General features: G+C 30.3%; 1 protein-coding gene across 1 annotated transcript; it reads left to right on the top strand.

Annotated features, from left to right (window-relative positions):
* The first annotated feature begins 5,970 nt into the window (after positions 1-5,970).
* LOC146996328 (52 kDa repressor of the inhibitor of the protein kinase-like) lies at positions 5,971-10,746 on the top strand. Its single transcript, XM_085820762.1, has 3 exons — positions 5,971-6,130; positions 6,771-6,866; positions 8,102-10,746. The coding sequence occupies exons 1-3, from the start codon at positions 5,976-5,978 to the stop codon at positions 8,328-8,330; spliced, it is 480 nt and encodes a 159-aa protein (XP_085676888.1). The 5' UTR covers positions 5,971-5,975; the 3' UTR covers positions 8,331-10,746.
* The last annotated feature ends 2,116 nt before the right edge of the window (positions 10,747-12,862 follow it).

Below are 12,862 nucleotides of genomic sequence, written 5' to 3'. Positions count from 1 at the left end.
GCAGAAAATTTTGCATATAATGAATTTAATATGGAGAATTAAAGCCGAACTTTCATTTCAACGAAAAAAAAAAAAGTACCGTATTCTATTATGATTAAGAAAGCATTTGTGTGCGCTATCACAAATACTGTTTTAATGGTGAATTAAAAGCACGGTTTCAAATAATCTAGTTAAATTTTGACAACTTGGATTTTACATAAATTAATTTCATTCCCACTTGAAATTTCATTTTTAATCATAATAATTATTACTTGTAAAATTTTTCAGGAAGTCATAACTATTTTGGATTTCCTGAAAAAGTGTGCTGTTTTTAAGTGGGCAATCGTTCTATGGGCTTTTGTCATGCAGTTTTCTAACTGGCTATTCAGGCGGGAAACCATTGCGTTCCTTTTCTTTTGCCCCCAGCTGAGTGAAAAAGCAGTTCAAGAGAGGAAAGCCTTACAACACTTTGCGGGCCGCTGTCACGCTGGCTTGACTTTCTGCTCGACAATAGTTAACGGCCGCTGTCACGTACGCGTGACTTATTTTCGCCAACAACGATGCTTCACATCGACGTTTGTACAGATAGACATACTATAGCAAAACATTTGACGATCAGGAAACGTTGGTTTCAACTGTTTTCCTCTCCCAATTCACCATACTGTCTTATTATTGAAATCTTTTTTCGTGGACGCTTGTTGTAGTTTGAGACTGTCTTTCGCTGCCTTCAAATATCGGAAACTTACGTTAGATTTAAAGATATCCTTCAAAATGCTCTTCGATGACGATGATCTGTTATCAAAAGAGGATAATTGCTCTGATAGTGAAAGTGATTCGGACAGTGGGAGCGATATAATTGTGAGACGATTCAAAAATAAAGGAAGACAAATAATTAGTGAATCTGAAAGCGATGAAGAGAATTCTGTGGCAAATGATTGGTCAGAAGTTGATTTTAAACCTAACTTTCATGCTTGCCTGGAACGCTTTGGGTTACAGGTACCATACACCCCAGATATATTATCAACTGTGGAATTGTTCATTGGGGAAGATTTATTTAATTTGTTTGCCACACAAACAAACTTGTATCATAATCAGTAGAATAATGATAACAACAATGAATCAAAAAGAATAAAACTTGGATTGATACAAATGTTGTAGAAATGAAAAAACTTTTGGGGTTTGTTATCCTAATGGAAATAGTAAGAAAACCAGAACAAGACGATTATTGCTCTACTCACCCTGGATTACATACACCTATTTTTGGGAATACTATGCCAAGGAACCGATTTCGGCAGTTATGGAAGTATTGGCACTTCAGTAATAATGAGTATTGCCAAGAAAGGCTTGATAAAATAAAACCAGTTTACTAGTACCTGGTAGAAAAGTTTTAAAAAAATTTATAAACCCGAGAAAGAATTATCGCTGGATGAAGGTATCATTCCATGGAGGGGCATGCTATCTTTTCATACATATAATTCTACGAAAATTATAAAATATGGAATTTTAGTCCGTATGGTGTGTGAAGCGACATCTGTTTATATATGCAATTTGGAAATATATTGCGTGCAAGGAAAATCGCTAATTGCAACAATATTGTCCGATTACAATAGTGTAAAGGTTGCAGAGGAGTTACTAAAGCATAAAACAAACATCTGTGGCACAATTAGAGTAAACAGAGGAGTGCCAAATTGTTTAAAATCTTCTACATTGAAAAATAAGTCAATGGAATTTCGTAGAAAAAGGAAAATTATGGTACAAAAATGGAATTCGGCCAAAAAATTGATAATGATGATTTCTACGATAACTTCAGCAGACATGGTCGAATGCGTGAGTAAAAGAACCAAAAAGAAGTGCATTAAACCAATTTGCATACAAGAGTATAATAAATTTATAAAAAGTGTTGATCAGTAACTATCGTGTTATTCCATACTTCGCAAAACAAAAATATGGACAAAAAAAAAACGGTTTTATATCTCATAAAATGTGCATTACTCAACGCGTTCCAGATATACATCAAAAATTCTGAAAATCCTATTAGATTCAAACAATTTTTACTAAACCTTGCACTAGCATGGATTAATGGGAATGAAGAAGAGCAACAATCAAGATCGGCTGCTCAATGTGGTGAAAGATCGCCGAGGTTTGATCCACCAAGCAGACTTACTACAGACATGAGAAAACATAGAATAACACGTATTAGTGGTAATGGGAGAATTCAAAACCCGCGAAGGGTCTGTAAAGTCTGCACTGCCGAAAAGGAAAAAAATTCCACTACATACATGTGTTCTTCCTGCAACGTTTCTCTGCATGTTGGAAAATGTTTTCAGAATTATCATACTAAAAAGAACTATGGATCCTAGGAGTTAATTTTTTTAAATAAAACGTTTTAGTACTTATTAAAAAATATAATTGGAATAAAATGGAATAAAAATAGTGTAACAGTTATTTTAGTGCTTTCTTTAATAATAATTATATACCAACTACTTATGTTTCGAAAAATTGCGTAAATATCACCGTTGGCGAGCAGTAGAACCTGCGTGAACCGGCGACAGCCTAACGGGCGGTTCGATAAAAGGCGTGGCCTGCAAAGTGTTAATTGCTTTATCTCCTATCGAACCTGTGCCAAAAAACGGCCTCAGAAGCATTTTCCATGCTCAGAAGAGAGGGGGTGGCAGAAGAGCAATTAGAGGTTGATGAGAAATAAATTAAAGAGGATTTTAGATATTTTTTGCTATTTACTAGAAAATAACAATATCTGAAATTCCGCTTGTAACTGAAGTTAACGCCTTTCTTGCATTTCTTTAGTATAGTTCTTGAATAACTTTTTATCAAAGGATTTAGAAAGAAATTCAATTATTTTCAAAATTTCAATAACTGGAAAACAAAAGGAATTAAATATTTCTTAACCATTTTAAAGGGTTAATTCACTGTTTCTGCCGTAAAACTGCAGAGTTTGAAAATATGCTAGTTCCTGATTTGATAGTGTCTCTAACAACTTTTTGATGAACTAATTAAAAATGTTTGTTATATCAAAGCAAAGCCATTGTTTAGAAGTAAAACTACTGAACTATTTCTAAAAAATTTAAATTATTACCTATATTAAAATTTACGTAAAAGTAATATTTTTCATTTCAACTTTCATATGGTTTAAAACGCATTTAACTATTCGAATAATTTTAATAACGAAGGTTTCTGAACTCAAGAACAAGAGGATTTAAGAACCATGAGCCGTTGTAAAAAAAGTAATCTTGCACATTAAAATCAAATTTTATCTCAATAAAAAATATCATGTTACCCGATTAACTGTTAACGCTTAAAAAACAGTTCATTTTAATTTACCGTAATTATTTATATACAAAAAACTTTAAGAAAGCAAATTTAAACAGCATTTAGAAACTGAATTTCACTGGAATTCTGGGACTGAATTTCATTGGAACACTTCTTTTGTGGGTTTTATGCTGTTATTACATGTTAAATATTATTTCGTCTACATTAAGAAAAAGAAACACATAACATGTAAAAATTTATTATTTAGAAGAACTATCAAATTAAGATCATTTTCTTCATCTCGAAATGCACCGTTTTCCCTATACGAGTTTTATATTCTGACAACACAGAAATAGTGGCCACATAACTTGTAGGAGATATTTCTTATAAACCTCATGTATTGGCGATCAAGTAGAAAAAATGCTTAATTATGGAGCTACGTTTTGAATATTGTTTTCCCTTATTGAATCAGCTCAAAAGTCTTGTTTTCTAGCATGAAATGTTTCACCAGTTTTTAAGGTTCATTCCTAAGAATAAATCATTAAGCAGAAGTTAGTAAGAACAAGTAAGGTATACTTCAAATTTTATCTCTTAGGTCTGGCTACCAAATAACGTTTTTGAATTCTGCATCAAATTTTAAACATAGTTTTTTTTTAAATTTGTGTCTTAACTTATATTTTCAAAAAGCATACACGTAATCCGAAGATTTATATAACAAAAGTTAGTATTAGAGGAGTAGGATAAATTAAATTACATGTACATTCAGTCACTATTAAAACCTAATTGTGTCTAGACTATCGGTCCTCAATCAGGAGAAATACCCCTAAGGGGAATTTCACAGTTTCAGAGAGTAATTTAGTCAACCTTTTCTTTACGTATTAAGTATTTAGATTTAGTTTATTAATACAAAAAAACATTTTTGTTCAAATTTTGGTATTTATTAACATTTTTTTTATACTTGTTTAATTTATAAAATGCATTAAAAATAATCCGAATCTAGTTCGAAATAATGTCGTTTCATCGGCTGCCGCCCGCACTTATTCTGTTCTTCGCGTTTCATTCGCTGTTCGCTACTTTGACCTGACTTAGCCTTTGATTTCTAATACTTATTAAACATTTCCTTTAGATAAATTTATTTCGTGCAGAATAATGAATTTCAGATATGTTCAAGAGGTGTGTTTTTGAATCTAATTCCATTTTTGTCATATGGTGTCCATTTTTTTAATTTCACATACTTCTAAAGAAATAAAACCACTGTTCCTCTGCTTTGACAGAAAATTAAAATGTAGCAAGTGCATAACTACGAGGGCTATCCAGAAAGTAGATTACGTTTTGGAATAAAAAAATAAATAAAGTATAGGAAACAAATTTTATTATATACAGATGAAAGCCACACTCAAATACTACTTTTCTACATAGTCACCATACAAATTAAGGCATTTATCGTAGCGATGTACGAGCTTGGAAATTCCTTCGTCGAAAAATTCGGCCGCCTGCGCCTTCAACCACTTCGTTACCTCTTCTTGCAGCTGTGCGTCGTCATCAAAACGCTGCATAGCCAGCCACTTCTTCATTGCTGGGAATAGGTGGAAGTCGCTCGGTGCCAGGTCGGGACTGTACGGCGGATGAGGAAACAACTCCCACTTAAAAGATTCAAGAACTTTACGAGTGACATTTGCCGTGTGGGGCCGGGCGTTGTCGTGAATCAACAAGATCTTAGAGCTCAACATTCCTCTGCGCTTGTTTTGAATTGCTCTTCTGAGTTTTTGGAGAGTTTGGCAATACCTTTGAGAGTTTATTGTAGTGCCTCTTTCCAGGAAGTCCACCAAAATTACACCTTTTCTGTCCCAAAAAACAGTCGCCATCATCTTCCTTGCCGACATTGTTTGCATGCATTTCTTGGGTTTTTGGGGAGAACTTGTGTGCCCCCACTGCATTGATTGCAATTTCGTTTCACAGTTCACATGTTTCACCCATGTTTCGTCACCAGTAACGATGCGATCGAGTAAAGAGTCACCATCCTTATGGTAAGCGTCCAAAAAGTTCAACGCTGCAGCCATTCGCTGATTTTTGTGGTCCTCTGTCAAGATTTTTGGAATCCATCTTGCACAAAACTTGTGGTAACCAAGCTTTTCGCTGATGATTTCGTGCAACAAACTTCGCGAAATTTGTGGAAAACTCAAAGAAAGTTCCGTTATTGTGAAATTTCGATTTTCACGGACTTTAGCATCGACTTTTTCGAGAAGTTCGGCGGTCACTATGCTGGGTCTCCCACTTCGATCTTCGTCGTGAACATTGGTTCGGCCATTTTGAAATCTTATGACCCACTGACGCACTCCACCTTCAGTGATAATGTTGTCCCCATACACTTCACGAAGCTGCCGATAGATTTCTATCGGTTTACAGTTTTTTGCAGTCAGAAACCTTATTACTGAGCGCACCTCGCAGCTCGCGGGATTTTCAATTAACGCAGACATTTCAAACCGTCACAGTATCTGAACGGAGCACAGCACGAACCTCTCACTAGCACGGCTAGATGCAGACTGAGCTGCGCAACGCTCTGACAAAGAATCTCTAAGGAGAAGAAGTAAAGGTTTCCCGAAGCAAATGTGGCTCCGCCAGACTGAAGAGACACTTTGTGTATGTCCCTGAAGCTTATTTTAAAGGGGCAATCCATCCACCCTCCGTACCTTTCTGCGCATGTGCGAAATAGCAGGCAAGAAACCGGCATGTCGTCAGCCATATTAGCAATCTTTTACCACGTTGTTCGAAGAGGTTCATTGAAAGTTTTTTTCAGTTCTTTTCTCTGGTTATTTAAGCTGATCATAAGATGGATATTTCTCAAGGACGATCACCGGAATTCACCCGATTCTCTTTCTGTGAGGTAAGCTTGCTTTTTTAATTCGAAAACCTATCATAGATTTTAAAAATTGATTTTGTATAGTACATTAATTTTGATTCCCAAGCTCCAAAAATATTTTGTCTCATTGTATCACACAGCAGCTAGATTTTTATTCTTAATATATTAACTTTGCATTTTAGCATATGAATCTCAATTTATATAATTAATCATATGGCAAACAAATACTATAGTTTTTGCAGGCATATTGCTATTTCTTTCCAAATTTTTTTACTGAGTTTTAAGCTTTAAAGTCAACTAATAATAATATTACGACAAAACGAGCGATCAGGAATAAATTTGCCATTTATAATAATGCGGCAACTAATGGCATGTATGATTGCATAAATTAATTTTATTAATAAATTGTATTATGCTTCAGCTTTAAATTTATGCTATAATTACCAAATAATTTATCTGAGAAAATTTATAAACTTAGTTAATATTAGTGGCCACTGAAGACTATTTTTAATGTAGTATATTGATAGTTATATACAATTTTTCGTATTTTATGATTATTTTTGAAAATTTTATATTCATTATTATAAAAATATAATTTTGATTTCTCTCAATATTTGATGTGGTTTAGTGAATAACAGACTAACTCAATCTATCTTTTACTTAGCAAACAACCCAAATCCTGGTATCGCTGTAGTGTTTGTGGGACATCTCGAAAAACACCAGACAGGAAATTTTTCAGATTTCCTAAGGATCCTATTAGGTAAATCATTTCTAAGTTTAAAAGAAACTAAGCTTTGATAATTAATAATATATATATATATCTCAATTTTTGATAGAGAAGCAAATATTTCATGTATTTGGAATAATTTAAATAAATAGCTTGTTTTTTTCCATTAAGTGTTCCTCATCATGGACAAATAGTTCAGTGTTCTTCTGTAAATATTCAAGATAACTGTGCTTGTGATACAGTTGCTCCCAAAAGTGTTCATACACTTTAAGAATTTGTAAAAAATGCGCTGTAGCCCGGAATTGAATTTGATTATAAAGCCCAATATTTTCTCATATCTCGAAGTGATTTTGAATAAAACCAAATTTTTTAAAAATTTTTTCTTCTAATATTTTAGAGGATAATTTTTGTAATTTATGTATTACAAGCTTGAATGCTGCAGGATATCCTACAAAAACTGACAGAAATTTAACTGCAATATTTCGTAATAGTGTCTGCAGATTTCTTTAAAGTGCACGAAGATTTTTGTGAGGTAACTTTTTTGTTACTTTTTAATTATTAATTCCCCCCCAAAGTTTTACTGTATTCTTATAATACTTTTATAGAGTTTTGCTAAGATAAATTTATAGATATTAAAAAATTCTCACAGCACTATTTCGCTGAAACATAAGTGTACGAACACTTTAGGGAACCACTACATATTAGTGTGAATAAGGAAGGAAACATTTTAAAGATGCACTTTACGAACAATGTGTACTTTTTATTGGTGCCTTATCCTTTTTTAGTCATATTGTTAACAAAACTGTACAAAGAAATGCTAAATTGTTTAACTAGATACTATGACCGGTAACTACTTAACACAATATCTGCAAAATTATTGGTTTTCGTACATCAAAATAAAATTAGATAAAATGCAATCGTTTCAGAATTTGTTACTAATGTAAAAGGAATTTTTTAACAAGGTTAAATTTCTAATAACACTGAAAAGAGGTTCTTTTAATTAAAGAAAATAAAATTGTTTTTTTGTTTTTATAGATCAAAATAATAGAGAATTAGTATAAATATGTCAGAAATGTAATAAATCATATTATGTACATGAATTTTTCCTTAAATTATAATTTAATGTTTGTTCTTAAAAAATATATAACCCTTCTCGAGATTGTGTAACTAATGTATAAGGAATTTTTTTAGTTTGCTATTTTTCTACTAACACTGAAAATGGATTTATTGAAATTTAAAATATAAAATTAATGTTTTCATTTTTATAGATCAAAACAATGGGCTCCCGCATGCAGTAATCAAGACTTGTTAAATATATCACCAACTAATTTGTATAAAACTGCACTAATATGTTCGTCACACTCCAAAGATCATGATTACTGTTCACCAAAGATGCAATATTTACATTCCTGTGCAGTGCCGACAAAATTTGAACAAACAGGTATCTACAGTGTTTACTGTTATTATTTCAATATGCTTAACAATAGTGCCATCTAAGAAATAACTCATCAATAATAGTGGATCACCTGTCATGTTATGCTCAAAGAATACTGTGCAACAAAGTTGATGGTTTGGATCGCCTGTCAAGACTTGTTAAATAAATCACCAACTGATTTGTATAAAACTGCACTAATATGTTCGTCACATTTCAAAGATCACGATTACTGTTCACCAAAGATGCGATATTTACATTCCTGTGCAGTGCCGACAAAATTTTGAACAAACAGGTATCTACATTGTTTATTGTTATTATTTCAATATGCTTAACAATAGCACTATCTAAGAAATAACTCGTCAATAATAGTGGATCACCTGTCATGTTATGCCCAAAGAATACTGTGCAACAAAATTGATGGTTTGGATCGCCTGTCATGTTATGCTCAAAGAATGCTGTACAACAAAATTGACGGTTATTAGTCGAAATATTGACTGTTGATTTTTGGCAAAATTAAAATTATGTAAAATCCAAGCATACAGCATTTTTAGAATTATTATATGTATAGTGAAGGTGGAAAATAGGCATTTCTTGCAATTGCTATTTAAAAGAATTAATTTCTAATTTCATAATTTGAAACAATCTTCATCAGGATGAGCTGCAGCAATATTTATTTGATTCAGTGGATTATTTACAAAACTTCTTAATACCTATAGGTTTGATTTTCAAGTTAAGTATTTAATCTTATATTAATAAATGTGAGAAGTATTGAATATTTTATGAACAAAAAGAATGAAATTAGTTATTTTAGTAATTTATGTGCAACTTATGTAAGACTTTTTAAATGTAATCTTGTATTTGTTAATTTAAGTGAAATGCTTTTGGCTTTTGGTTGCAAACTTTGCTCTTTTTTCATAATGGTCATTCCAAATAATTAAAATTTCTCTTTTTTTTTCTTCTTTAAAGTTGAGGTCAGATAATTGTAATGTATTTCAGTGTTTTCAATTTATTTAGGGGTACTTTTAATTGTTTTTAATTATTTTTTCTGTTTTGGTTAGTTATATGCAAATTTTGCTTGTAAAATTTTAAATATGGATTCATAAAAATTCATTATGTGTTGCATGGTATGTGTTTTCTTCTTTTTTAAGCTTACAGAATTAAATGTACTCATTGGTCAAATAATTCTTTATTAAATAGATTTTTGGCAAAATTAAAATTATGTAAAATCCAAGCCCAAGCATACAGCATTTTTAGAATTATTATATGTATAGTGAAGGTAGAAAGTAGGCATTTTTTGTAATTGCTACTTAAAAGAATTAAGTTCTAATTTCATAATTTGAAATAATCTTCATCAGGATGAGCTGCAAAAATATTTATTTGATTCAGTGGATTATTTACAAAACGGCTTAATACCTATAGGTTTGATTTTCAAGTTAAGTATTTAATCTTATATTAATAAATGTGAGAAGTATTGAATATTTTATGGACCAAGAGAATGAAATTAGTTATTTTAATCATTTTTGTGCAACTTTTATAAGACATTTTAAATGTAATCTTGTATTTGTTAATTTAAGTGAAATGCTTTTGACTCTTTGTTTTCATAATAGTCATTCCAAATAATTAAAATTTCTTGGTAATTTTTTTTTTATTTTATTTTAATTTTTTTTATTTTTATTTTTATTTATTTATTTATTTTTTGAGGTCAGATAATTATAATGAATTCAGTGTTTTCAATTTATTTAGGGGTACCTGTAATTGTTTTTAATTATTTTTTTTTGTTTCAGTTAGTTATGCAAATTTTCCTCATAAAATTTTAAATATGGAGTTATAAAAATTTATTATGAATTATATGGTATGTGTTTCTTCTTTTTGAAGCTTACAGAATTAAATGTACTCATTGGTCGAATAATTCGGGATTAAATAGATTTTTGCAAAATTAAAATTATGTAAAATCCAAGCTACAGCATTTTTAGAATTATTATATGTATAGTGAAGATGGAAAATAGTCATTTTTGTAATTGCTATTTAAAAAAATCAATTTCTAATTTCATAATTTGAAATAATCTTCATCAGGATGAGCTGCAACAATATTTATTTGATTCAGTGGATTATTTATAAAATTTCTTCCTAGGTATTAATAACACCTGGAAGGTTTGATTTTCAAGTTCAGTATTTAATCTTGTATTAATAAATGTAAGAAGTATTGAATATTTTATGAAAAAGTAATGAAATCACTTATTTTAATAATTTATGTGAAATTCTTTAAAAGGCCTTTTAAGTGTAATTTTGTATTTGTTAATTTAAGTGAAATGCTTTTGGTTCTTGGCTGCAAAATTTGCTCATTGTTTTCATAATGGTCATTCCAAATAATTGTCTAAAAAATGTCTTGGTATTTGTGAAGATGCTTAAAATTATTTTGCATATGTATATTCTAAAACTTGAGAAATGTCAATAAAAATCATTTTTTTTTACCTCAAATGTGTTATTCTTTGTTTTAATATTTAATAATATGCTTGATATGAAAAGAAAAATAGCGTTATTTATGTAATTAATTGCAGATTTGTTAGAAATCTAACATCACAGCAGTAGTTAATTTTGTTTTCTATTAATTCTGATGTTAGTTATAAATTAATGCTAGATATTATATCAAAAGAATAACAATTCTGTGAGTTTACAGAAAGAAGAGTTAAGGGGTAAAATAAGGAATATAAAAATAATAAAATTTATTTATTTATTCATTTATTTTGCAGTTGAATTTTAGGATGTTCTATGCGAAACATCTAGACGATTAAAGATTAGAAGATAAAAGATCAGCTACACAATTTATCTGAAATGTATGAAAATAAAACATTTTGAGGAATTTCAAAGTAAAAAAAATTACTATCTCCTCGGACTGCGCTATTTAAATTCCACCCTGCGCTGCTGTTTCACTGCATAGCAGCCGTGGCTCCTCGATATAGCGGCGCAGAGGCGAAACAAGTTTACATTGCGTCTATGGAAGCTTTCATTCTTGGCTCTGACCCCAATATGGCCCCGCCCCTAGCGGACACAGACGGAAACGTAATCTACTTCCTGGATGGCCCTCGTAAGATGTACATGTTTTATTAAAAATAAAGTGAACGCTCTATAAACGCAACCGTTCATGGTTTTAAAGGATTTGGTATGTAGATATGGTGGTCTTAGAATTATTCACTGGCGATGTTTGTATATGTTCACAAAAAATACTGGTCTATTTCAAAAGGTGACCTCTTAGAAATGTCGTCAATAGATATAATTCACTATAATTATTTTCTAATAGATAATGGAATTAATTTAATCTAATGTCAATTAGAAAGCAGCTATTTACAATAGGGAGATTTAAAAGCACTATAATTAAGAGCATTGTATTTTTTTCTTTCACAATCAGCTATTATATAAGATTAGCTACTTTCTGTGTATTTTTCATGTTATATAACAGATATTCATACGTCTTGAACAAATATACAGCAAATGCAAGACAAATTATTAAAAAATTATAATTTGAAACATCAATACTAATTTTTTATTACTATACATAATACTATTAATGAATGATGAATTTATATAATATGTATACTTAGGATCTAAAAACGATGAACTTTGAATCTGATGACTATAAATACATATTTATGTAGTTACAAAATTTTATTACGTGTTATTATATGCATAGTTCTTTGTAATCTTCATAAACTCTAATAAAATACTACATATTTATTACTATATTTTGAGGTGATTGTACTTAATTTGTAGATATGTTGACTTCTAAGAGTTGTTCCATTCCCCCAAAATAAATAAATTAATTCAAATTAAAAACACTATTCCAAATTGCTGTAGTTGAAGGATTAAGAGCTTACACTTGGAATTCATTTTCTGACAGGGTGTCAGCTAACAGTTTTAATTTATTCAGAAATCTAAAAAAATATCTCTAGAAAATCTCTAAATTATAATTGTTACGTTCAAAAAAGCTTTCAATGAGAAATATGTTTGAACTTTGATAATAAGCTCAGTTTAAAGTAAAGAATAAAATATCTCTTAGCCAAGTTTTCATTGTGCTTAACTGTTTTAATATTACTAAACTAAAAAGGAACTAAAAGAAAAACTAAAAATGAAGAAAATAAAATTCAAGTGTTTTTAATTAAAAAAGTTAATCGTTTTAATAATGAAACATAATTATATTTAATCTCAGTCATATTACCTTAAAAATAGCATGTGAGAAACTCCACAATGATATTTTTCATTTTCACATACACATACCAAAATTAAATAAGTAAATAAATAATAAAATGCAATTTCAGATTTATCATCGAAACGTTATAGGTAATCACTTAATCAGAGAGCAGAAAGTTTGATTTCAACCTAATAAATTAAACAAATAAAGTAGTGATAAAATATACAAACATATATTTGAGACATTAAAATTCAGATCTGAATACTCCATTTATTATAATAAAAATTATAAATACACTTTTCAGTAATAAAAAAACTCTAAGTCCCTTTTCATTATGTGCGCTTTTATCAATGTGGGCTTTTATCTATGTGGGCTTTTATCAGTGTGTGCTTTCATCACTGTGGGTAT

The sequence above is a fragment of the Stegodyphus dumicola genome, chromosome 7 (genome assembly GCF_044657685.1).
Source record: "Stegodyphus dumicola isolate Sdum_Otavi_A_Nest chromosome 7, ASM4465768v1".
NCBI classification, from domain to species: domain Eukaryota; kingdom Metazoa; phylum Arthropoda; class Arachnida; order Araneae; family Eresidae; genus Stegodyphus; species Stegodyphus dumicola.
Note: the sequence above shows the minus strand (reverse complement) of the source record. Positions and strands in the feature narration are given on the sequence as shown.

Excerpts from the sequence above, each read along its gene's own strand:
- LOC146996328 (XM_085820762.1), top strand. The coding sequence starts at position 5,976 with ATGTCGTCAGCCATATTAGCAATCTTTTACCACGTTGTTCGAAGAGGT. Across the intron at positions 6,131-6,770 it reads CCCGATTCTCTTTCTGTGAG|CAAACAACCCAAATCCTGGT; the intron begins GTAAGCTTGCTT and ends TCTTTTACTTAG. Across the intron at positions 6,867-8,101 it reads TTTCCTAAGGATCCTATTAG|ATCAAAACAATGGGCTCCCG; the intron begins GTAAATCATTTC and ends TCATTTTTATAG.